The sequence below is a fragment of the Anguilla rostrata genome, chromosome 8 (genome assembly GCF_018555375.3).
Source record: "Anguilla rostrata isolate EN2019 chromosome 8, ASM1855537v3, whole genome shotgun sequence".
Lineage (NCBI taxonomy): Eukaryota > Metazoa > Chordata > Actinopteri > Anguilliformes > Anguillidae > Anguilla > Anguilla rostrata.
In genome coordinates, this window is record NC_057940.1 from 16,807,202 (window position 1) to 16,834,572 (window position 27,371).

At 42.3% G+C, this 27,371-nt stretch overlaps 1 protein-coding gene and 1 long non-coding RNA gene across 11 annotated transcripts; one reads left to right on the plus strand and one right to left on the minus strand.

The window, feature by feature from the left end:
• Positions 1-4,168: 4,168 nt before the first annotated feature.
• Positions 4,169-6,723, minus strand: LOC135260961 (leucine-rich repeat-containing protein 30-like). The gene has a single exon (XM_064346725.1). The coding sequence runs from the start codon at positions 6,378-6,380 to the stop codon at positions 5,499-5,501; it is 882 nt and encodes a 293-aa protein (XP_064202795.1). The 5' UTR covers positions 6,381-6,723; the 3' UTR covers positions 4,169-5,498.
• A 12,981-nt stretch (positions 6,724-19,704) lies between these two features.
• LOC135260962 (uncharacterized) lies at positions 19,705-26,024 on the plus strand. 10 transcript variants are annotated; one of them, XR_010331796.1, is made up of 5 exons: positions 22,061-22,173; positions 22,688-22,834; positions 23,157-23,404; positions 23,567-25,208; positions 25,618-26,024. It is a non-coding gene; the product is annotated as an uncharacterized LOC135260962 (long non-coding RNA). The 10 variants fall into 10 exon arrangements; XR_010331795.1 differs by lacking the exon at positions 25,618-26,024 and having other exon boundaries at positions 22,062-22,173; positions 23,567-23,642; positions 24,688-25,300; XR_010331790.1 differs by lacking the exons at positions 22,061-22,173; positions 25,618-26,024 and adding an exon at positions 19,705-20,103 and having other exon boundaries at positions 23,567-25,300.
• The last annotated feature ends 1,347 nt before the right edge of the window (positions 26,025-27,371 follow it).

The following is a 27,371-nucleotide window of genomic DNA, read 5'->3' on the forward strand; positions in this document are numbered from 1 at the left end:
GGCATAAACCATACAGGTTTTGCATACTGGGACTAGAATTCCATTTTAGCTCCAATTGCATATATGTAACTGATAAGTCCAAGAACATAATGCAAATTCTTTCTAATGGGAAAACACTTCTGTGCTTGCATTACCAGCAGTTATTTTCAAAATCAGCATTAGACCTGCAGGAAGATGATGTTCTGACTGGTCTTCAGTAAAAATCTTGTCAGATTATGCAGAGAATGGACAGTGACACTCAGGAATAGGACACTGGGATTGTTAATGAGGTGCCAGCTCATCGACCTGCTAGACCCTTCTGCTAATAGCAAAAGAGAGGAGGAGATTTACTCTCCTTGCAAATAAATATGCAGTTTAAACAGGGTTAATTTTCCTACTAATAACTCACGTTAACGTCATAACCTGTAAAGCATTGCATAAAATGTACCCTGATGAGCATGTGGACCAATTAACATCCATTTCGATCATTTTCTGGTGTAAACAACCCAATCATTCTCTTACTCGTGATTAGTAACCCAGGGCTGTTTTTGTTGGGCATGTTTAACATTTATGCTTAAATCTCATCTTTTCCATTTACATGTTTGTGTTGCGTCTCCTCAGGGTTCAAAATGAGAATTTTCATCAATTGCAGCTCCCTGCCAAAAATGTCATTTTCATGTTCCCTTTATGACTTTATGTAAGAGCGTACAAGAAGCAGTAATTACCACAGCGGTTATAGCCTGGTAGCAAAGCAATCAGACCGAAACAGCCCAGGAAAGCATTCGCTGAAGTTTAAGCTGAGACGCAAAGGTTGCTTGTTACCATGAATGGAAAACAGCTGGCTGGAAGGCACACAGGTTCTTTGGGGTCAGTTTTCTTGAACTCCTGTCTCATTCCTTCCTGAGACATACAAATGCTCGCATGAACTGAAAAGCAAGTTATTAAAAACTGTACTTGTTGAGCTTAGAACTGATTCTCCTGCTGTATTAGATAATTCTCTTATAAATATCCTTGTTGTTCCTGTCACTGTTAAGTTGATGGATAATTATCGCCTATGATGTTTCAGTGGGCAAGGTCATATTCTGTGTAATTTTAACACCTGAGCAGGTGAATTTAAAATACATTGTGGACTGTTTTTAACTGCCTTTATTTTTCTTATCTAAAAATAAAGACAGTTAATTATTGTCTCAGTTAAGATAACTTACAGTGTTATTGTAAAATCATGACAAAGAGACTGTTCTAAGTATTCACAGTGGTAAATGCAAATAAAATAATACTCTTTTGTAGTTGCTAATGGGTAACATTCAGCATTTTTACATAAGCAAAGAGTACCTATTGGTTATGGTAGATATTTGTTGCTTGTTTGCATTTGGAAAATTCTGCACGCAAGGTGCAAGGATCGCTTGAAGAGCAGCAAGTGCAAACACCTGGTCTGGGTGTGGTCTGTGTTTTTTAATTGGCACAATCGGTCTCTGGCTGATGCAGACAAGTCGGGAGAAATTGCAGCAGCGTTCTGCAGCGGTGTCCGGGGGTGCAGGATGCTGCCAGATGCGTTCTGAATGGAGGCGACGGTGATGAAGTGGTTCAATCAGAGGCTGGGAGAGGAGAGAGGGCATGGCAGAACGTCAGGGGCTCTTTGCCTCCCATGCTGTGTGCAGGGCTCCTTCTGGGAACCCAGAACCCGAGAAGTCGGGTCAAAACCGCTCAACCGGGAGGAGACCCTGTGCGGTCGGAAACTCGGAGACGGCCAAAGGGTTGCGACGACCTGGCCACCCGCACGTTTAACTTTGTGCAAGGACTGCGGATTACAGAAGAGTGGGGCTGCTTTTTTGTCGCGGCTACCGGAGGGCGATGCAACCCAGTGACTGCACGGCCGTCTCGTCCTCAGCCTTCTTTCTGATTGGTGTCTGTGGCACATTCTCTACTGAGAACATCACCCAATCAATCTGCCCCGTGGCAGAGTACGATCACCACACGTCTGTTTCTCACCTGGAGAAAGGACTCGCTAGAGAAAGACTGTAGATTTGTACCTGAACTGCTTGAGGGAGAATAACTGCATTTGAAACTTCTTGCGATGGGCTGTCATGTTTGAATTGATAGACTGTTCTTGTATTCGCTTGTAAAGAGTCCTGGGGGGGTGAAGGGGGGGTGGAATTGGATGCGTGGGGGCATGGAGGCAATGGCCCTCCGCTTATGACCCCTCACTTTTGGTTTTTAATGTTTGCAAGTCTCAGTTTCATGCTGACAATTCAGCGTTATCAATAAAATGTTATATTACCGAACAAATTGTGCAGTACAACCCCATATCCACCCTTAACACATGGCAATCTCTGTCCTGGTGGTGGCCAACTGACAAGCCCCGCTCACCAGCAACTTGTGCCCAGTTCCACTGCAGGGTATGCATATATTCAGCAGAAGCTATTTGTGCTGCAAGGCCTGCTTCATCACTACTGAAGGGAGCCATTACTCTCATATCGAGAGTCATTACTATCATGTTGCATCAGGGACCTAGAGAAGGCTTTGCATTAGATTTACTGGAGGACAGGGAGCACTGGTGCTCAGTCATACCGCATAGGGTAGTTAAACGAAAATATATGCTAAATATTTGTCCAAACGCCCAGCTTAAAACCTTTCTATGGAAATGACAAGGAGAGGTTTGCTTTGACTGCTCGTCTGGCTCCAGCACGTTTTATAACCTAATCCAGTGTGATAATGCTCAAATGACTTATGGCTCTACTGTGTCTTATTGAAGAGTTTGGGTTCCCAGACCTAAGGTGCCAGGAAGTGGCTCCAACAGGATGGCGGAAGCACTGGGTGCTACTCACTGGGGTGCTGTTCTCTGGCAGCCTTAGCTATGTTACTCATTCACTCACTCGCTCACTCACTCACTCATTGAATGCCTCTTCCAAAATAGGGTGCATTTATTTTATTGTCTATATGGCAAAACATGCTGCAGTCACAGCCTCTGAACATGGTCTTTTATTGGTCTTCTTTCCACCTTGGTTTGAAAGGTGGAAATTAGCTGGAATATATGTGCCAATCAATCACAGCAGACAGACCCCCAGTTCACTGCACTCCTTTTCACAGTCAGTTGGTGTCAATAGAGGTCACTGTTGAGCCTCAAACCAAACTTAGCCCCCTGCCCCCAACCCCCCCCCCCCCCCCCCAATCACACACACTAATGCTGTAATGCATTTGAACAATCTGTGAAGCTCAGAACTTTGTAAATCTTGTGAACTGACAGACTGTACTTCTTTTCCATCTCTGTACATAAAACACAAAAGCAAAATGCAAACCAAATGCACCAAGAGATGTGTTTTCGGGCACTGTTTCACCTGTGAGGACAATATGTTTGAAAATGTGGGTAAAACATAAAGATGTTCCCCCAACCCTAATTGATGTAATGTGTTTTCCTTTATGACAAAAAAACTAATGCAAACAGCATGTCATTAGAAAAGAATAGACAAAAAAGTCATTTTCATAAGACTATGCTCAATAAACTTATTTTCATGTTTTTTTTTTTTCTGAGAACATTCCTTTCAGAACAGAATAGGTATTGTAAGATGAGTCTGAAAATGTGAATTATTTCATGATAAACTGTCCAAAAGGGATTTTTTTGATGAGAGAAAGTGTGACAAAGATAGAGATGTCGACAGCTGCGGTTGTGTGAAGGGTCAGGCTGAAGTCCATGTGAGGGTGACAGACGGTCCTTAGGAATGCAGTGGACCCTCCGCCACTTTTACATTATTCACAGCCGCCCTCTCCACCACCCACCCCCACCCCTCTCCTCCCACACTGACCTGCCCGACCCCATCCTCGCACACTTCAACTTACAGTCCCGAGTTTGTGTGTCAGGAGCTTCAGGAGCTTTGTGGCTGGGGCTCAGAGATTGGAGTAATTCAGTTTCCACAGCACACGCTGCGTGTGTGTGAATCAACAGGCGCCATCTTTTAAGTATATGTGCGACCACACTGAAAATACCGGAACACATAAATGATATTCTGCAATAAATCAATTGCTTTGCATGTATGTGTGTGCATGTGTATGTGTGTGTGTGTGTGTGGACACTTTGAAATGAACATTAAAAGGAGATATGTAAAGACATTATTTCCAGGCAATGGCTAAAGACCAGCACAATTGTAGGGTTAAAGGCAAAGGCTACAGACTGATATAGATAAGCTGTGGATGTCATTTTTATTTTATTCTGCAAGTATCACACTCAGCTGAAAGACATCAGAGGGTAGAGCACTGCATTTTAAAGTCTGCATCCCAACCACTGCTTCTGGGAGCTTTCTGAAACTTGAAGAGAATCCATCTCTACAAAAACAAACAGAGCTGTGACTGAAAAAGAGGATGTTTCAAAATGCACAGCGTCCTGCACTTATGTCTGACCAAAACAAACACTGTACTCAAGTAACACAAATGCCAAAACAAGTCAACTTGGAATTATTAACTTCTTGCAACCAAAGAAGAAGTTAATTTTAAAAAAACTATTGAACCAGAGCTGGGTATCGGTGTGCCATGCTGAAATGGGGGCCGATGTGATTGATTGGAAAAGGTCGTCGGAGGTTAAGGCTCCCTCTGAGTTTGGATTTAAGGCCGGCCCATAGTTTCCGTTGGGCCATTCTGTTCTGATCCCTGTGACCCCGTTTTGGGTTCGGGGGGACGGGGTGCTGTAATTGAACTTTCCCCCTCATTCAGAAGCCCTCTCCATAAGGGGAACCAAGGACAACTGGACTGAGCTGAGGTGTCAGTTACACAGCTGACACCACCGCACAAAATAGGTGGAGAGAAACGGAAAGAGAGAAAGAGAGGGTGAGAGAGAAAAAGAGGTATGTAGGTGCCTAGGTCCTTTGGTTTCCTTATTATAATCAAAATTACGTGTTATGTTTCACATATTCTGCTATAGCGAGAGAGATAGAGATAGAGGGAGAGAGAGAGTGAAAAAGAGAGAGGGGAGAGAAAGATAGATTTCACTGAAAATCCACACTTTCCATGTGTTTCATCCACTTCTGGAGAGTTCACTTCAATCCTTTAATGCATGGCCATCAATCCCTGAAAATTCCACTCGTATATTTTTCTTAAAATACACCACATACATACAACTAACTTAATTAAAAGTATTAGGAGGTAACTTGTCAAAGAAATACATTTTTCTTTAATTAATCCTTTAGTGTTCATTGTCTCCCTGGAAACAATTTAAGCATGAACCATTATACGCGTTAAAGGTTTACAAAATGATCAAATCAAATCCATTATTTCCATATGTTTCAGATAAACATAATGAGAGTTAAATAGTGTCAATTCAGATTATCAGCATTCCTTTGTTCAAACCAAGCAAACCACAAATGTGGAGAAAATTCTTCATAAGCTTTCTCAATAAATTACAAAGAGCACATAGCATTCTGGCTGTCGTTATGTAAATTACCACAGTCTTCTGTAAGATCCACTGTCCTGGTCTCCTAATGATGTTTAGCCTTCCAGTGGAAAATGTAAATGCTGCATTTTGGGGCCTGGCTTCATGCTGGCTTCAGATAAGTGTAGAGAGCACTGAGTCCACCATGGAGGACCTCTTTAATGGGCTTCAGCAGGGGGTTGTGCACTATGTGCAGGCCCTTGTCCAGCGGGTGGCAGGCCAGCTTCTCCAGCCTCCTCAGCAGGTACATCTCCATGGGAACGCTCTGGAGGTCATTGAAGTCCACGTTGAGCAGCTCGAGCGAGGTGAGGGAGCAGAGGGTCTTGGGCAGGGCGTGGATGCGGTTGCCCTCCACGATGAGGATCTTGAGGTTGACCAGGTCCTGGATCTGGTCGGCGATGTTCTCCAGGCGGTTGCAGGCCAGGTGCAGGAAGACCAGGCCCTTCATGCCGTAGACGCAGGCGGGGATGTGCACGATGCGGTTGTGGCTGAGGTTGAGCTTGGTGAGGCGGCGCAGGGCCGACAGGCTCCCCGGCAGACCCGCGATCTCGTTGTTGGCCAGGCTGAGCACCTCCAGCTTGGTGCAGGCGCTCAGCTCCGCGGGCACCTCGCTCAGCCGGTTGCGGTAGGCGAAGAGGACCCGCAGGTTCTTGAGCAGCCCGATCTCGGGCGGCAGGCTGGCCAGCTGGTTCCCCCACAGGTTGAGCACCACCAGGTTCTCCAGGGCGCCGACGCTGGGCGGCAGGGCCGACAGGCAGTTGAGGGACAGGTTGAGCTTCTCCAGCTCGGTCAGCTCCCACAGCTCGTCCGGAGCCTCGGCCAGCCCGCGCATGGCCAGGCTCAGGATGCTGTACCCAAAGTGCGTGGTGGCCTGCTTTCGGATTGAGGAAAAACTCCCCTCCCTGACCCCCCCAGTCCTTTTCGTCATCGTCGTCCTCCTGCTCAACTCCTCGTTTGCAAAGTCCTTTGACGACTTGGCCCCCATGCCTTCAGAGATCCAGAGCAGCCGATTCCTGTGCCCAAATCAAAATCAAAGTCCCAACAGCAATGTCCCCCCTCCTCGCGGAGACCTTAGAAACAATCACTGAGTTGCTCCCGGGAAAGCTGAACGGGCCCCCGAGAGGTTCCATGGACTCTGTCGGCATCTCAGCTGTTCCCCGCGGAGCCAATACGTGCCGGGAATCGTCTTTAAAGCGGGGGCAGCTGAGCTGAAGGTAAAAGTGTGTATGTCTGTGTGCGCGCGCGCTTTGTCTGGGGAGTCCGCTAACCCGGCTGATACGCAGAGAGAAGTGCAGACAGCCGCGGGGAGACACTGCCACTCGGGCTCCTTACTGAGTTTCACCCCAGCAGCTGCCCCTGTCACTTCCACACTACATCATCTCAGGGATAACTACCCCTGGCTGCTGCGGGGGCAGGAGCCTGCCGCTGATCGCACAGAGCACTGATCGCACACGCCACTGCTCCGCAGAGGCGTCCCTCATCAGGGCCGCTGACCCACCGTACGTTGTGAGTAGACCCCTTTTTTTGTCATGGAGATATATTACCTAAATAATCTCTATGCAATTAGAGATTATATTAAATGAAATTAAGAGTTGCTGGCATATTGAGTGACATGATGTAAACAAAATGGTGTGATGTAACTGTATGGTCAAAAATATTACAATAATTTTTAGTTCAGAGGATTTCACATTGCATTACATAACTGAACAAAAGTCCTGTTGCATAATTGAAAGTGTAATTCAATTATTTTTTAATCCAAAATGGTGACCATTGCAGCCCTTGGCAGTTGTTATCCTGGTGCATTTTGCAGCTTTAGGTAGGATTATGGAGGATTTTCTTGAATCCCAACTTAAACTTTCCATCCAAAAAGACAGCCGCGGTTGTTTAACTGGTGGGTTTTTTTAAATACCCCGGCCCCATGACTGGATGTGTTTTTTCATAACTTTAGCTTTAAATATGGCAACAAACCACGTTGTGAAAACATTGGATCACATCTCAAAAAAGAAACAGATCTTAGAGGCATTAGTGGGACTGCTGGCTGAAGACCTGGGCGTGCTTTCATTCAAGAGCAACAGGACATCGAAAACACAAACAGCCTCACAGATAGCCTTCAGAATCCCTCATCTTTGACTCAGTTTGTCTGATTTGTATTGATTCATTTAGACACATCTTAAGACATATTTTTGGTAAGCCCTACATACAAACCACATTTTGGAAATTAGACTGCCATAGTAATTGTCATATAGACATAATTTAAAAGTTGCATGGCTCTAGAATCATTGAAATATCATTATTGAACAACATAAATTTGAATTGAGCAGCCATTGTTATACACAGAAAACATTCTGTTTTTACTCTCTGTCTTGAGTAGAAATAACGCTGGAAATAATGAGCAGGAAGTGCTAATTACTCTGCGCTCCAAAAACAATAATAATTCATGTTTTACAAAATAAGATTTTCTTGATTGTTCTGAGCCACCTTTGCCTCTCTGTGGATTTATTTTTAATTCATATCAGTTCCGCTAAATGAAAAATAACCAGCACAACCCATGAATTATATAGCTGTATTTCACACAGCAGCTGAGGCTGCTGTAACAAAAGAATAATAGAATCGTGAAGATGGCTGTGAAAATGTTAAATAAAATAACACTGTAAATGCATACACCCTCTGTTTCATATATGGCAGTGTGGTTTTCATATTGGACCATGTGGAGCAAAACTGATGTTTGAGTGGAATCTTTCTGCCGGATTTTTATGGTTAGTCATTTTATGGGGTTTATGGTCTGTGAGTAATGGGAAACTTACTGGAAATCATACTTCTATGATGATGGACTTGGCAACTGTTGTACTTAATAAGGCTTCTCATAAATGTCATTGAAAATGACTGTTTAGTTGCTTAGTTACTACTTTAGCAATATTAAGGCATCTGAGCGCATTGGGGTCAATTAACTTTGCCATTGTGAGTAGAAATAATTGTAATACAGTGTGCTCCACAATGTTTGGGATAAAAACATATTTTTTCTTGATTTGGCTTCATACTCTGCAATTACAGATTTGTAATGCAAACATTATGAACCTCACAGTATATCAAACAATTCAATTGTGATTGAGCAATTCAAATTCACATGTGGTTGAAGCACAAATTTTCTGCACTGATTTTATAAAAGGGTATTTTTATAAATTTTGGCTTCACCATGTTGAAATTTCTGCACTTTTTATACACAGTCCCTTCATTTTCAGGGCGCCATAATGTTTGGGACAAACTGAAGAGAAACACTCTTCAGGAGGTAGGTGTGGATGTGTCATTGACTAGTGTCTGCAGAAGACATCACAAAAAAACTGCAGAAGCCATACTGCAAAATGCAAACCACTAGTTACAGTAGCTGCAAAAACAGCATGACCAGGTTACAGTTTGCTAAGATGTACCTAAAAGAGCCTGCAGAGTTCTGGAAAAAGGTCATTGGGACAGATGAGACCAAAATTCAGAGTGATGAAAAAAAAGTGTAGAGGCCAAAAGGAATTGCCCAAGATCAGAAGCACCCTCCCCATCATCTGTGAAACATTGTGGTGGGGGTGTTATGGTTTGTGCATGAATGGCTGCCACAGGTACTGGCTCACTTGTCTTCATTGATGATGTAACTGCTGATAGCAGTAGCAGAATGAATTCTGAAGTGTACAGAAGCATCTTATCTGCTGAAGTTCAACCAAATGTATGTATGCATAAAAAGTGAAAAAGCGGTGTATTTTCTACATGGTGAAACCAAAAGGTAGAAATATATATACCCTTAAAAATATAGCTGCATAAAGCTGAGAACCACATGTGTTTTGTTTGATTACAAAAATAAAAAATTGTGGAGTAAAGAAAAATATGTGTTTATCCCAAATATTATGGAGCTCACTAACATTGTTGCTTACATTTTTTTCACGGTGCGCAGGACTGCTTGCCGCCGTGGGCTATGCATGGCAAATTGTGGTCACTCACTCACTCATGGACGACCTGAGAGGGACGTTTGGTAGGACGCATGATAATTTCAAGCAAATAATTTAACTGGCAGAGACTGTGTTTTCCTGCAGTCTCTTGAAACATGAAACAGAGAGATAGAAGAGCTTCTGGTTTGTGTGGTTTCATGCATTACTGCAAAAAATATATGGCCTGTTGTTGTTTTTGTTGCAGTCAATTCAAAGACATTCTTTGGGGGAAAATGCAACGGTTAGTTACTGGAGGGACATTTAGGGAAGGAGGCATGTCCTAGTTTGTCCTTACATGGAACCATGGACTCCAAAAAGATTATATTTCATCTGTGGACCAGCTAAGATATGTTGGCATAGCACACACATTTCTATATTTATTGTTAATATTTTAATCATTCTTCTCGCAAAAATCCTTTCTGCATACACTATCTTTCATGTCTTATGAAAATTTAAATTTTCATGTTTTCTGGTCCGGAGGTAAGAAATGTTTGTAAAAATACTAAGATGCAGCATACAGCAATATTTACATGGTTTTCATCCAGAAGATCTATTTTTAATGCCGTACAATGAAACTGTCTTGAGAACACTATAAAAAGAAACACGCTGGCAAAATGACACAATAAATCGCAATGTGTGTGACAGTGGCTATAGTTTGTATACCAGAGCTTGCAGGTTTGATTCCCAGGTGGGGCACTGCTTTTGCACCCTTCAGAAAAGTGCCTAACCTGAACTTTTTTGACAGTAAAATGGCCATATGTGTGCATGAATAAAAAGCAAGAATGTATTCTCCTGTGCAGGGAGATGTAATCAGCCCCCAGATGATTAAGATGACCAGACATGCACCTTGATTTCCTGTTTTTTTTCTTTCTGTTTTTTTTTCTTACTTTCCCAGCAGTGAACTGTGGCGTATGTAACACTGCTTTGCTGAGCCATCCGTAAGTCACAAGGTGTATTTTTGACCGCAGGTTCTGCTGTTTACTCAGACAGCAAGGTGAGTGAAGCGTGTGACAGGGCAAGCATGCACGTGTGAGTAAGGTTATGCAAGGGTGCGCTCTCGTGTCTTACAGCGCATCTGTGTATATGTGCATGTGCTTTTCTGTGACCAGTGATGCCATCAGTCTTTAAAAATAGGCTTATTGGGGGGAGTGTGTTGGAACAACATTCTTTCCTACTGTGGTGAAGACAAGACATTTTTAAGTTACACAAATAGGCTGGACTTCCTCAGTATTGGTGTGTTCTGTAACTCAAGCCTCTAACCTCCATAATTATTGAGAAAATGCCTTCAGATGCATACACAATAGATCCATGTATACTGTGTATGTACATGGAGTGAACCCTTTCGGTCTGTGGATGCCATCAGAAACCAGTGTAGGCAAACAATTGTAAATTTAATCTAATGTCATATATCATGGTCAATAATACACACAAATCATTGTTAGTAATAACATTACATTAAAAATTACACAATTTCAATGTATGCAGTGTATGTTTGTATTTTTCCCTGGGTTGGATGAGTTAACATGTTGTTCTGTGCCTGGCAGCACAAAATGACAGTGTATCATTTCTGTGAAAGCATAAGCATAAAGGAAAAAAATGATATAGTTCTGTTTCATTTCCATACGATGCTGTGTGCAGCCATATATAACACAAATGCTATTTGCTTCCCACAATATTAGCAGTATTGGTTATCACAGCCTTATGAGCAGCTGTGCAAGTACTGACTAATTGCAAAGCACGCTTCCCCTGAGAACACTTGGTTACACAACATTACACTTCCAGCTGTCGCTATCTTATGAGGGAATCTGATATGAGAAGATGCGTCAAGGTTCTTAAGTTCCGCTGCCAGCAAATGTACAAAGAGACGTATGGATAACTTGGAAGATTGCTCAGAAAACACTGGGCAGGGTAGTACTGTGGATCTTCTGTGAAAAATGTAGCTAAAAAGAGATATATACGTTAGTGTATCTTTAATTAAAGCTGTGGTTTTCAAATATTCACGTGTTATATGGCTCACAGAGAAAATGATGACAGCGTATTTATTATTCATATACTATTCGTGTACAGTTTTTTCCTGCCGATAAATTCCTTTAATCTGGCCGTGATATCCTTTAACAAACAATGGTGCTTGAGTCTATCATTTTTAATGTGCACCACAACTGCATCTTCTTCACTGTCATTGTCACGGTGTACTTTATGACATCTGCAATGCAATTACACTGTGGTCCCCTGTAGTAAAAGCTAGTGGACATTCAGAGACAATTAACATACCTTGAAGAATTGTTTCACTGGGGTTGGGTATTTATTTTTTCTGAGCAAAGTCAATCTTGAATTAAATCAAGAATGAAAAGTGATGGTTTTAGCGTGCATGTACTTGATATAGCCCAAAACTAGGATTTAATCCATGGACTCCTGTAATGCTTTTATCCACAGACAGCTACGCTAAAAGATCGCAGGTGTTCTGGGAGACTCAAGGGAAGCGGCAAGTGTCATGGGGTACTGAAAATCATGTTGGAGCTCATTTGTCAGTTTAAAAATGTGTCCTTCCTGATAAATACCAGGAAATACTGATGATCCAAATGTTGTTTAGTGCTGCAGTGTTGGAGAGCAGCCTGTTTCCTTATGGGATTTCGGTGGCTTGAGTGGTCTGAAGGGTGGAGGCATTATCATAAAAATAATGTTGCATTTGTTGATTAGCTGGGGGGAGGGGGGGTATTCCAGGCTATGGCATTGAACAGTAGACCTACTACAGAGGAGTTAGTATCAATTCCATGAGAGGTCTATCTCAATTAACAACAACTAGTAGTTTTGCTGGCTGTTTGGCTGATTGAATGAAATTAATGGAACAACAACCTAGCCTACTGCTAGCGAGATGAACCATTTCATATTTTACACATTGAGCAGACACACTCTTATTCAGACCAAGTATGAAATTCATTACCATCCCCTTTATACAGTTGGATTACAATACTCTAAGTTTTGGGATTTGCTCAAAGCTACAACAACAGTCAAAATGGCAACCTTCAAGCCCTGCAACCTAACCTGTACTCCACACTGCCACCTGTGTCAGATTTACACGACAAACGTGACTGCTCTTCACTCATTTGAAGGATTCAATGTGGCATCAACAGCACGGACAGGATGTCCGCTCCATTGGTGCTTTTAGGGATGACAGGAGAAGGATTGCTGTGGGAGTTGGGGGTCCCTGGAGCCACACAGGACCTTCACATAACAGGCCCCCTAGGGGGAAAAAATTCAGTAGGGTGGTGTCTGGTTTCTCCCGTTCTCTCGATTGGGAAGTTGGAAATAAACAAGCTGTCGTCAAACAGGAGTTGCATTTTCGAACTTACATCCACTTGTTTGTTTTGTTTGGTTTAATGTCATTGTAACAGGAGATAACTGTGGTGGGATTCACAATCTTTTCTTCTCGGTTAATGGTTCGATGAGATCAAGAGAGACGAGGGCCTTGGATTGTGCACCACCAGGAGCTAGTTATTTATTATTCACGAGTAACAAATGTGCATTTTCAACCAGCCGCCCATCTTGACACTTGTTTTTCCTTGGGGCTAATGGAAGTTTTGCAAATGCCTGCCTGTGTTTGTCGGAAATTCAGGATTTGTCACGCATTCACAAGCAGCCACAAAATTGGCTAACAATCGGTTTCTCTTTTAACCCACAGTCTTGCCATCTGGTGAGGCAAAGACCTTATGATCAATACTAATGAACTCTGTGAAGCAGGACCAGCAACAAACCACACGTTCTGAGCCTAAAATGGAAAAGAACTGGTGGAGGAGAACACACCTCTATCCAAATAAAGGGTTATTTCTGACGGGGAATGTTCATACCGCATTAATTATTTGTCCCGAAACATTACAAAAGCTTTATTCTATCTGTTAGATTATTCATATGCTAATCCTGTTCAGGGGCGGCACGGTGATGCAAGAAGGTCCTGGGTTCAAATCCGGCCTTGGCCTGTTTGTATGGAATTTTCATATTCTCCCTATGTCCATGTGGGTTTCCTCCGGGTATTCCGGTTTCCTCACACAGTCCAAAGACATGCAGGTATCTTAATTGGAGACTCTAAATTGCCCGTAGGTATGAGTGTGTGAATGAATAGTGAGTGAATGGTGAGTGTGCCCTGCGATAGGTTGGTGGCCTGTCCAAGGTGTATTCCTGCCTCTCGCCCAATGCACGCTGAGATAGGCTCCAGCACCCCTCGTGACCCTGATCAGGATAAGTAGGTATAGATAAGGTATGGATGGATAATCCTGTTGACTATAGGTATGCCTTGATTATGTTACAATTTTGTGAATGTTAAAAAGTAAAAGCTACCATAAGGGACTTTTTCCTTGTCCCTTCCCACGACTGTTTCTGTGTGGTTTGCATTTTGCTAAAAATTAGTTTTAAAAAAATGTAATGATAAAAAACCATGCTTTGACTCTGGAACAAAGGCAAGCGGCAAGCTTACAATATCACATTGTCACAATGCTGACAGGATGGTTTTGTTGTTACGCACCACTGTGTCAGTCAGGGAATGGAAGAGACGTTGACATTATGACAATGTGCAGTCAACTCCATAATGTTTGGGTATGTACTCCACAAATTTATATTTGTAATCAAACAATTTGCATGTGGTAAAGTGCACATTCTCAGCTTTTATTTAAGGGAATTGTATACACTTCGGTTTCACATGTAGAAAGTCCAGCACTGTTTATACATAAGCTGTACCAGTGGCCACCATACATGCCCAAACCACCATGTTTCACATATAAGGGGGGTGCTTTGGGTCCTGGGCAGTTCCTTTTGCCTCCACACTTTGCTCTTGTCATCCTTCCAATACAAGTGTTTCTTGGACTCATCTATCGACAGGACCTTTTTCCAGAACTCTGCAAGCTGTGGTAGGTACTTCTTAGCAAACTGCATATCCTGTTTTTGCAGCTAACTAGTGGTTTGCATCTTGCAGTGTAGCCTGGGCAGTTCTATTTGTGAAGTCTTCTGCAGACATTAGTCACTGACACTGACATGCCTCCTGAAGTGTGTTTCTAATTTGTTGGACAGGTGTTTGGGACTTGTTCTTCATTATGGTGTCATCAACTGTAGGAGCCTACCTTAGCCTACCAGGCCCTTTGCAATTACTGAGCTCACCAGTGCTCTCTTTCTTCTTAATGATGTTCCAGTTGATTTTGACAAGCCTAAGGTTTGGCCTATGTCTATGACAGTTTTTCTTATTTCTCAGCTTCATAATGACTTCCATGACTTTCACTGGCATAACTCATGTTGACAAATGCCAGTAACATACACCAGAGGCAATCAGCCTAGAATCAAGGTTATATACTGAAAGATCTCTTAAACTTGCACTAAGGATGCAAGTGAACACACCTGACAAATCAAGAACACCTGTGAAATCATTGGTCCCAAACATTATGGTGCCTTGAAATGGAGGACTGTGCATAAAAGGTTCTGTAATTTCTACCTAGTGAAACCAAAATGCATAGGAATACCCTTTAATAAAAGTGGAGGATCGGCACTTCAACTGTATGTGAATGGTTTGATTATAAATTTAGAATGGTGGCGTACAGAGCCAAATCAAGAAAGAAATGTCCCTATGGAGCTCTCTGTATGTGTGCAACGTCAGGTTTGTGACATTTCAGCAAGTTGTATAGGCATTTTTGATGGATTTTTCTTTTTTAAGCAGTGCACGTCTAAGGGAAAGAATTAGCATAACATACCTTCAGTTACCAATGTGTTCAAGAAGAAGAAAATTTGGGTTTGAGCATATAATCTAAAGCTAGTTTGGACAAATTTAAGTATCTGAATCGCTTATCAGGTTGTGTGATGAATCTACTTCTTCATAATTCCAGTTGTGCAAATAAACAGTAAACTGTTGGTTAATATCTTTGGAAAATACATTTCTCGGGGTACAGCCAACGCTTGTGAAAAAATGGAATAGGCAGCGAGTACTGGAATAGATCTTGAGGCAAAATAGGACAATTTGACAGATAAAGATACCTAAGGGAAACCACTATCGAGGCTGTTAAACGGCGTGAAGACGCCATTTATAATCTTCTGCGGAGTGGAGAGGAACCGAGAAATTACTTTGCGTATACAGTAATGTATTTACAAAGTGGCCAAATCAGGTTTGAGCTGCCGATACAGCGTTGGAGAGTAAAAACCAATTGTGTTTCTGACAACAACCAGCTCCGTGATAAAGCGCCGGTGGAAGCGTAAGCGGCTATCACCTGCGGGTGACATAAAGACTCGGATGTACGAGTACAAACTACGGCGCTGGAAGCGAAAAATAGCCTGTTATCTGTCTCTCTATTTCGCCATGGGGCTTAATAACTAAACAGCCGCTACAGTGGTCTGAACAGCAGCGTTTACGTAATGTCCACCACGGTGACATTCCTCCAGTTCTTGGCTTAGTCGAAGGCTGAAATAGCAGCGGTAGTTCTCTGTGCATCAGGATGCATTTCGTCGGGTCTCTAAGTTTGCGCAGGTGGCGTGTGTGGCGGAGCAGCAGCTGGAGAATGCGTCCCCTGGCACCCGGGCTGGCATGCTGAGCTGTGCCAGGGCAGCCTTCCCACTGCAGAGTGCCAGACAGGGTTGGGGTGGGTGCCAAACACCCCAGGTTCAGCAGAAGAGCTCCAGCTGCAGGTTGGGCACATCGCTGTCAGTGTGAACTCCACCGCCCTCTTAGACACGCACGCACGCACGCAAATACAAGCAGGCAGGCACGCACGCACGCACGCGCACACACGCACACACACACAAAGCCCGTCGCTGCCTCTCTATCCTGCCTATCCACACAAAGATTTCAGGACTAAAGGAAAACAGAACTGAATTCTCTGTTGGCTTGCGTCCCTCGACCAATTTTCAACTGAAGCTTGCTTGCGCAAATAGCTATCTGCATTTTATGATTTCTTCAACACCCTTGTGCTCCACTCTGGATGCTAGATATAAAGCCGCGGGAGCTGAAGGCAGGATTAAACAGCAGCTGTCTTCAGGCCAGCACAACACAAGCATGATATTCTTGGTCTGTCGGAACACAAGTCTTTGCCAAGGAAAATGTTATTTCACAACCAAAACACTAGAGGGCGCAGCTGACATATAAGCAATTTCTAGAACAACTGACTGAACTTTCAGAAACAATGTTCTCATCTTACCAGACAGCTCACTAGCTTACCTCTGTTTTCTCTTATGTTTTTGTAAAACACTTTGTAACTTTGCTTTTGATCAGAGCTATATACATTAACATTATTATTATTATTATTATTATTGTTGTTGTTGTTGTGTATGTATAGCTGTTTGCTATGAGATCTCATTTGCATGGGTTTAGCGTCTGTGTGTCTTATACAGAGGGCCATTCAGTTTTCGACTTCACTGAGCTCAGGTGAACACATCTAACAGACATTACTTTCATCAGTCTGGTCACAGTTTAAATTTGATGTTTGGTTGCCAATTGTGTTGGCATTGTGTTACAATGTTGTGTAAATTGCAAAAATATTACTCTTGCCTACTTCCGTTTATTAAATTGCAAAGTAGTAAGGACTGGCCGGTTTATAGAAGGTAACTTTGATGTTTACAGTTATGGAGTCTGGAATCTTAGAGAGCACCTGGTTTACAGCAGATAACTGCCATTCAGTGTTCATGTTCTGTTGCTGTATTTATAAGCTTCCACCATGACTCTCTAAACTAATAATAAAAGCCTGCCACTTTTTTTTAAAAGACCTGGGTTGCAGTTCTCTCTGTAGTACTGGGCCATTTATTTTGTTTTTGTTTTTCTTTCCCCACAGAGCCTGTATGAAATGCTGACACACATCCCCTGGAACAGTCTGCAGTGTCCTCTTCTTATCCAGCTCCTACCCCTGACGGTATCACTGTCAATCACAGTGACCACATGGGCAACAGCAAGGGCTGCTCATATTAAGTTACTAATCACTTGTCACAGGCATCAGGCTTTCCTGGTATCTTGGTCCGTGCGGGGAAACCTGCGAGACATCCATCGACATGTCCATTTCAACAGCTAGGGTGTCAGACACGTGAAAACAGAAACTGGCTCATGACAGTCTGCCATTGCTTTGATCCGGGCTCGGAATGTGTCCCTGGGTTATTTTGATTAAGCTACATTGTTACACCTACACTCGATGGCCAAAAGTATGTAGACACCTGACGTCCAACATTGGCATTAATATGCCATTGGTCCACCCTTTGCTCCACTCTTCTGGGAAGGCTTTACACTTGATATCGGAGCATTGTTCAGGGATTTAGTTCCATTCAGCCAGAAGAACATTAGTGAGGTCAGGTAGTGATTGGAGGATTAGGCCTGGCTCGCACTTGGCTTTCCAATTCATCCCAAAGGTGTTGGATCCGATTTAAGTCAGGGCTCTGTGCAGGCTAGTGAAGTTCTTCCATACTGTTCTCAACAAAACCATTTCTATATGAACCTCGCTGAGTGCTCGGGGGCATTGTCGTGCTGAAACAGGGAAGGCCCTTCCCCAGACTGTTGGGGAAGCACAGAATCATCTACAATGTGATTGTATGCTGTAGTATTAAGGTCTGCCTTCACTGGAACTAAGGGGCCTAGCCCAAACCATGAAAAACAGCCCCAGACCAAGGCGTGTCTGCATACTTTTGGTCATATAGTACATGCCTCAGTTCACACAATTTACTCATCAGTAACTCACTGTTGCCTTTCTGGTGCATGCTTTTTGTTATTTTTGTATTTAGCGAAAAACTGAGCGAATAGACACTTCTGTATTTCGTATAAACTGAGCATATTACAATATTACATTAAATAATATTATTAAAACTGCACATTAAGACCTAAATCTTGTCTTTACTGGTGATAAATCAGCCATACTGCAGGGCTGTGAGATTCCTCTATTATGTGTTCTGGCTCTTATGTGAAGATAATGAAGCCACGGTGGTCTGTGTGGGGATAAATCATGTGATCTACTGTGTCTGACCACTAGAGACAACTTCCAGACAAGAGGTGTAATTAGCTCACTGTACAAGAAGAAAAGAACGCCTTGCTCAGGGACTAATCTGATGCTTATCTGGAACTCAGGGCGCAACATGTCTGCCAATATTGGACCCCATTTGAATAGCATTACTGAAAATAGATGCTACAGTATCAAATTGAGTCTTTTTGCCCAGTAATAACAAGTAATGGATTATATCAGACATGTGGGCTGTTAGACTGAACCCATTCTGATTTGGGTTTCTTTGAAGGTGTGGTACAGGTAAAGGTAGAGTATATATTTTTTTGCCTTCTTTAATATTGTAATGTCAGGGATCTGGCGAGGCTCAAACTCAGGTCTCCAGGCAGAGAGGCAGCTGTGCTAACCACTGCACAAAAAATAATTCAGTGGTTGGCGCCTTACGCCCTGCACCTCTATGCTTTGCATGGTAACTGTTCACCGTTGGTGTGTAAGTGAGTGTGTATGTGACTGCGTGAATGAGAGGCATTCATTGTAAAGCACTTTGTGTAGTTGCTGGAAATGTGCTTTACAAATGGAATCTATTTACCATTCTTTTGCAGCTATATGTGTTAATCAAAATGTATCTGTTGTCCTGTTGTGTTTGAACACAGTGAGCTCCCACAACAGCATGGATTTTGCTACCCTGTGGTACAAGAATGGATGCACTTGCTGTTGTTTCCAAGGTAACAAACAGTTATGGAGCCATTCATTTAGTTCTGATGTGATGTTGGTGTTAATGGTGTAACTTCAAGGGCATCTAGAGCAGATCTCTAAAAGTTATCAAGCATTAATATTATTAGTTATTTGTTATGTGTGCACTGTTATAAATCGCTCTGAATAAGAGGCTCTCCTAAATAAATTAAAGTAAACGTAAGTATCTTACAGCTATTGTGCATAAGAAATATTGAGTTACATAATTCATTTAGTTTTTTATTTTGAAGAAAACTTAAGACATATTCCACAAACACAAAAAGTAACTACCTGAAGCATTTACATTTACATCCAATGCAGTGTTTTATGTTAATAATTTCCTGCTTTAAATTAGATTAATTGATGTGTTTTTACAAGCATCCTTTGACCTTGAGAGAGCCCTTTTGTGACACCAGTAAGCCTCTAAACAAACTCCTGTACTATGCCCATGTAGGCATGTAACTTGACCACTGCAGTTATTTCAATTTGCAAAGAAATAATGGTTGTACAGATTAATCATATGATTATGAAATTACTTTTAAACACATTAGTTACCTTTCCCATTTTTGGTTTTCAGCTGAGGCTCGTTTGTTGAAGAGCAGTGCCAGTAAATTGGATACAGCTGGGACACAGTTGGGCTAATTTTTATCAGTGGGCTGATGGTCAGGGTCCTTGAAAGCAACCCAAAGGCCTAGAAAGAATGCTCCAGCATTGGAACTGCACTCAAACAGCACTGGCTCAGTAAACATAAACCACATCAGAGCTTAGATTGGCTTGGTCACAGCTTGGCAGCTAACATGTGACAACAAATTGCTGGACAGTTTTAATGTACTGTACCAATCCCAGGCCAGTGCTGGCGGCTGTCTGATCATCGGATGTTTAGACAGCAGCGTGAATGCCACTGATTGTTTGATTTACTCAGTGGTTTTTTTCCAACTGAACCTGGTGTGCAATAAGATTTCAACCAATGGCACCTGCGGTGAAACACAGCCTGAGAATTAGTGGTTGGACCAACACCTTCGCAACCCAGAGGGAAAAATTTGTGACAGTCAAAGCAACAACCAAGAAGGTACTCAGATTGACCTATTCCTTATGATCTCACTTATGATTAGTGATATGACTGTGGATTCTTTTCATGGTGCACTGATTGCTGATCTGAGATCACCAGGGATTTAAGGAGTGAGGAGTGAGATCATGACTTGTGGGGCAGAGTGAACATTACAGGCATTTAGCAGAAGCTCTTATCTAGAGCGACTTACACAGCTTTTACATAGCATTTGCATTGCAACCATTTATACAGCTGGACATATACTGAAGCGAGAAGGTTAACCTTGCTTAAGGGTACAACAGCAATGTCCTCCCCAGGAATCAAACCTGTGACCTTTTAGGTTACAAGACCAGTGCCTTACCCATTATACTACAACATTACATTGCCACCCACTGAACTTGATAATATAAATGGATATGTAAAAAATTGTATACATTACTCTGGATAAGAGTGCTGAATGCTGGTAATGCACTGTGTGTAGTATAATTAAGTGTAATGTAATGTAATATAATATGATGTGATGTAATGCAATGAAATGCCGTGTAAAATCTTTCTCTACAGGGCCGCAACTTTGCTTCAGTCTGTATGTAACTGTTGCTACAAGTTCTTCAACAGTAAGAAATATACCCACACACTGACGGCCCAAAGTCAGTGTATGGGTATATTACTTTAAATAACTTACTTTAGCCAGTATCATACCAGAAGTATTAACACTGTTCAGTTAGGCACATTCAATACTTGAAAAACAACAATTTTATTGGAACAAAAAAATGCAGGATAGTTCTAGGCCTGATCTGATTGAAAATTATGGATGTATTAAGAATGGACACAGGTTCCACTGGGTTACCACTGCTTTGAATCTTAGCTAAGAACCCCCACTCTGTTGTCTTGTTGATGGTTGATAGTCTTCCAGAGTCATTCTGTAATGAGGTAGGGTGTTAGTCTCTGCTTGTTCGGGTTTCACATGATTACTTTCAGCTTTGCTTCCGGACCGATTCCTCTCTGAGGGCAGAAACGTGTTCTGCTTGACTTAGGCATTAACTGCACGCAGTTACTCTGTTCAGGAACGGTGTGCACCTTGCTAATATCGAGACTGAAACACTGGGTAATCGGTGCTGGAACAGCAGCATCACACCAGTCGCCGTGGGCTAGCTCTGGATGTTTCTGCTCAATGTCTGATTTCATTTACGAGGTCGATGTGCTAAAGACGTTGTGGGGTGATGCCAACAGACCAAGGCAGTGTAGTCTGACGCCTTTGATGCTTATGTGGTGTGTGAAGACAGGGGCAATTTGTCAGATAGTCAAAATCCCTGAGCTGTTATTTCCATGACTGTGAAATCAGCTGTGGTGTACTGTCACCACCCACAGACAAGCGCTGGAATTAAATCAAAGCTTTGACCCGCCCTATAATCACAAATTACTAATGTGGAACTAATTTAGGCCTGGCCTCTGGAGTTGCCCACACAAGACAAAGGCAATTCGAAGGCAATGCATTAAGCAGATTTGGGCTCGTCCAATCTAAGATCTTTTGTTTTCTGTGTGACTAATTTAGAAAGTGCTGCTTTTTTTTGTTTTTAGTAAACAGAGGTCAGAAAAACATGCACACTTAATTTGATGCTCAGCAAATTATGGAAAAACTGAAACATCGTAAACCGTTAAACCTATTTATTTAAACCAGGCCCTTGATTTGGTGTTTTGTTTTTTTGGATATTGGCTCGGCCCTTGACTTAGTGTTTTTAAATATTAGCAGGACACTTAATATATGTTAGAACTGTGAGTAAGAGAGCTGTGATACATTACTGGGATTCCAAAAAGGGGTTATGGCTGAGTGGTCCATTCCCAGAGTTTGGCTCTGCCCTTCTGATTGGTCCTGTCCTGTTGATTGGCAGTTAAGCCAGTTGCTCCCAAGACAACAAGTCACACCTGGAACTAATTAACTCCAAGTTAACCAATTAATGGCACAGCATGAAATGTTCATGGGGATGAGGTTATTTTGAGACTTCTTTGGTGGATTGGGAGCCCTTTTTTTTGGATATGTTATAAGTGCTTTATCCCTGGCTTGTAATACCTCTGACTGAGTGTTGTTAATGGGTCAGTTGTATAGAAAAGGAATAACATAATGATGAAAACAATTCATTCAGCCTAACAATGTTTGCCATTTTCTGTATCTAGTGCTCTGATTACCTACAGACTAGATTGTACCTAACATCGTATCAACCCTGGTCTTGAAAATCCCCAGAGTTTCTACCTCTACTACGTGGCCTGGCAGGCTGTTCCACAGATCGACTACTCTGCTTGAAAAAAATTATTCCTAATGTCTGTATGGAATTTACCTTTTGTTAATTTCCATTTATGTCCCCTCGTTCTACTAACAGTACTTAACCTGAAGAGCCTCTTGTAGTTCACTTTAATTTATTAATTTAATTTGTTAATTTATGAATTTAAAAGCCTCAATCAAATCACCACTTAGTCTCCTTTTACTAAGCTTGAAGAGGTTTTGAAGACAGGATTTTGTTTGGCTTTTGTTTTTGCACTCCCTGCTCAGCTACTCCTTCAGTTAGTAAACCAGATTACCGTTCTCTTTTCTTTTTTGGCTTTATTTTAGCCCTTGGCATTTTGGTTCTTGTCAACTGGCCCTGCTACATTATGAACACCACTGAAGAGAAACCTGTGTATGTGAACCTGGTGACCTGATCTCAGCCCAGTCCAAGTCGCTCAAAGCAGGAGTTCAACAGACTACCGTGAACTGAAGGTGACCTGCGTGAACTCTTCTGCCCCACCTCCCCATCCTGGGGGCCGCTGACTTGTTTGACACTATCAGCTCTGTTGGACAGGAGCTCCAGATGTAATGTGCAAATGGTGGTGCAGATTTAGACACCGAACACAGCTTGCATGAGGTTCTTTCCCAATGCAAATTGAGTGCACATGCTTCGACTGGTGCTTCTGAACCCTGTGTGGGATGGGGGGCGGGGGTAGTTTTTGAAAGCACCTGCTTAGTTTGACAGGAATGTGTGTCATGCTGCATGCTTCTCAGTGGCTGCTGCAGCCCTACTGGCCCTTTTATGTTCTTCCAGGTGCTTTGCATCATCATCAAAGCCTCCAATTCCCCACGGCTTTGGAGCTGGACCCTGGAGCAGCCTGTGGATGGGGTGGAGTTCTGGTCCCGCCAGTGCTGTGCCAACTGCAATGCTGAATGACTGGCCCACTACAGTCGCACCTCCTCCCTGCTGCACCCTGAGGTCATCTGCACCTCCTACGACTCCTGCCTCCAATCAAATGAGCCCAGTGAAGCCATGTCATTGCCAATCACTAGAGGGCAGTGGTGAGTAGTCATCTGGGACCGTGCTCCTGTGTTTGAATCCTTGGATTGACATGGACTATTCGGCTGTGTAAATTGACAGTATTTAATGTGTGGTCTGTGAAAGATGAACAGGGATCCAGACACCTGTTCTACAAATTAATTAATTAGAATCTTCTGCCGTAGGTCGCCTGAAGCCCAGATTCAGCTGGACTGCCCTGTGGTTCTCAGACTTTTAAATTAGAAATTGAAGTTTGGATGGGTAAATGAACACATTCCCTCTACCTCAGGGCACAAGATGTTTTGAGCAGGGTGTGCTGCCGACACATGCTATTGTGACATCACTATTTAACTGTTAGTTGCTTTAATATTTTCCTACATACAATCACGTAACTATGCAAAACACACATTTATACTAGACTTTGAATTGTAAGGTGATCTATTTAGACAGTAAATTATGCTGCCACAGCAATTTTGTTTGTATAGCCTATGCACCACAACACGTGAATTTGACAGCCAGTTGCACAATAATGCACCAATCACATCCGTTGCCTCTCAAGTGATTACCACACACATTCACATAATGTCTTGGTTACTGTCATGATCGACATCTGCCACTTAGTATTTTTATTGCACACTACATAGTAGCCGAGTAAATCTCTATATCACAAAGCATTGTCAATTAAACTGATCCTGCTTAGCGGCAGTGTGGTGAATAACCAAATGTCTTGTCTACACTTAGAAGGCCCCAAACGTAGACTTGCATTCTGGTGTGTTTATAATTCTAATGAGGGGTAATATTCAATCCATCCAAAATGCCATTGTCTGCGCACATGCAAGACAGCCAGGTGTGTTAATCTTCAGTCATTCCGCAGCCTGGTCATTATCTGAAGAAAGGTAAAAAAATTATGTACAATAGGCTACCAACCAGCAGGGGGTGCTGCAGCACTCTCGGCATCCCTACTTCCTGTGCCTATGCTCCACCTACGCACTTTAAATACATTTATCAATTCTGTGTTTTAGCACTGCAATTTAAAAATCACTGGTTTAACCTTTAAATGCTTCAGAATGTGTGTTGTTGAGAAAATGAGACTTACATCTTCAGCATTGCTGCACTGCAATTTGTGCTTATTTAATTTCAGTTAGGGGTTTAATTAGTATGAATTAAGCATAAGATGTATTATAATGAATGTGCCTGTTAATGTAATAGCCCTTGCTGTCCAGGCTTTGTTCAATGTGTCACAGGTGTGTAATTTCACTGCCTCTGCTGTGTTATTACTCAAACAGACTCTCTCTGTCTGCTGCAGATATGCCTTCACCTGCTTTGTGAAGCTAGTCACACTTCTACTCCTATAGCGTCTGCAGTGTGTGTGTGAGAGCATAATGTCTGTGGAGGGGGCAGGTGGTGACTCGGCTAACGCCAGGAACCGTGGTAACCTGGAACTGCTTGATCTTCAGGTTCCTAGTCTGGTACACACGCAGCTGACACATCGAATGAAAGCATCATCTAAACACGGTAGAATGCAATCGCACAAACAAACCAGACAGCTGCTGCTACAACCAGATGGTGCTGGACAGGGACGCTCAGGGCTGATGGGGGGACGGGGAGGGGGGCGCAGGGGCAGGGAGGAGGAGGGGCTGTGTCTCCTCTGCTTTCAGCTCAAGACTGGCACAGATTGTCAGACCAGCCCAGACTGTGCGACCTGCGTAGACTGTAAGACCTGCACAGACTGAGACCTGTGCAGCTTATAAGACCTGCACAGACTGTGTGACCTGTGTAGACTGTGAGACCTATGCAGACTGAGACATGTGCAGACTGTACGTAACTGTCAGTAATATCTCTGTAAAATATATAACTATAATGAAATATGACAAACGCACTCTGTAATAACCATTAAATATATAGTAAATGTTACATAATATCAGTTATTCCTACTTTCATGCTTATATTTTCTCCTGTATTTGCAATCTCAAAATGTGCACACTACATTTTAAATACTGAATTTTTCAGCACAATTTACAATATCGACACATAATTTGAAAGTTACAATTATTTATGCATTGTGAAATAAATTATTTTTTGCTCACGTATACTAGAAATGTTTTCCTATTGTTTTATATGATGCATGCAATGTATAATGTGTCCTTTTCAATGTCATGGCAAGATAAATGTGCCCAATTCTGTGAAGTTCATGTCAGCTGCTTCAGGAGACCGGACCGTCGTTTGTCTTGTTTAGGTATTTGACGCCCAATGATCGCCCGTGTGTGGAGCGAGCGTGCCACCGGAGCGGGTCACTGCGTCCAGACTGCGTTAAGGATGACGCGCGTGCCAGGCCACAGCAAGGTCATTGGTTAGACCCTTAGCTCTCACCGTTTCAGCTCATCTTATGCTCAGAGCAGTCCCATCTGCGGGGCTAAATGCGGTGTCCATGGAAACGCGTCGGAACTGCTGGGACACAGCTGTGAGAAGGAGACTTTTTCCTGCACCGCTCTGAAAAAAATAGAATACATTTGCCATGAATCTTTCACCCCACATTCACTCGCAAAACACTTGCGTCTTTTTCTCCCGCTTGTTTGTTTTGCTGTCAACTAGGCAAAGAGTTATTTGTTTTTCCCAACTGTTTTAAGACATTTCCTGAAACTATGCCTCATTTTCTCAAAGCTCTGAAGACAAAACACAACTGGTTTACCATTTTCTTAAAACCCCACACATCTCTTGCAAGATGAAACATCTTTTGCATTCAAAACTATGCCATCTTTTCTCAAAATTAAACTTTGAACCAAAATGATTCACACATGTAATCATTTGAATAGATCTTACTGACCACCAATTGTACACGAGTATAAAATGAAAAAGACTAAAACCTTTGCTTTATCGGTTGGCTCATGTGTTATCAGTTTATACCTCCTAGTTATGTATGCTGCATATAATCCAGTTCAACATTTTTTTCTTTATTAATTCTCAAATTACTGCATACAGACAGGTTTACATAGAACAAACACAATCAAAGGGAAAAAAACAATAGATTTGCCCTACAGTAAAAAATATCTTACTGTAAATGAGATTTAGATAACTTGTTTCTGTTACATTTTTAAAAAATCCTCTTTACTCTGCTTTGTGTGTCATGTTTCTGTCAGGCCACAGATTTTCATTAACATCACAGGCAGTATTTCCCTGACCAAGCAGCAGAGTAAATGTTGTTTGGCATGACCGATCCACCTCGTAAAGGATTCTGTGGTGATATCCCCACATTCCTCATCTACTGCCAAGAGCGCTTGAGGGGAATGCGGTCATATTCCACCATCAAGCCAAAAAAAGATTATTCTATGGGGTTTAGGAACCTCGAATAGGGTGGGAGAAATAGAACTGAAAACAGGGTTTTTAAAGAACCAATTGCGGGCCAGTGCAGCCCGATGTAAACTTATATTGTCCCAAAGGTCACCCCATGGTCAGTTCAGCCAAAATTTCTGTAATCTCTTCAGAGGTATTTGTCATCTGCTGCCTTCCTTCTCCTCTTGTTCTGACCCTTCATCTCCCTCTGTTTCTACCTCTCTCAATGGCATCATCCATTTTCTCCAAAACAGGACAAGTCACTTGTGGCCCTTTTGTTCATGCTGAAGGCTAATTGGACAATTATTGAATTTCTGTTGGTAACAGTGGAGTTAATTTAGTTGAAATGTTGCATTCAGACACAGCACATTCAGTGTTTTCCATGTGAAAGCAGGAAATTTTATGTATGAAGTTTGTGTCAAATGTAGGGAACTGAGTAGTGTTTTGCAAAATGTAGCAAGTAAAATTTCAGTGAAGAGTAAAGTTTTTTTTTTTTTTTATTCTTGTATTTTTGCAGAATTGGTATAGGCATTGCACATCACTGTCAGGTTTTGGTAATAGTGTCTTTAAATTTAGTTTCAGTGTGTGAACAGTTGCAAAAAACTGTAAATTACATGATATGCAATGGCACGTACTGCAAATGAATGAAAGCTTTAAAAA

Excerpts from the sequence above, each read along its gene's own strand:
- LOC135260961 (XM_064346725.1), bottom strand. The coding sequence starts at position 6,380 with ATGGGGGCCAAGTCGTCAAAGGACTTTGCAAACGAGGAGTTGAGCAGG.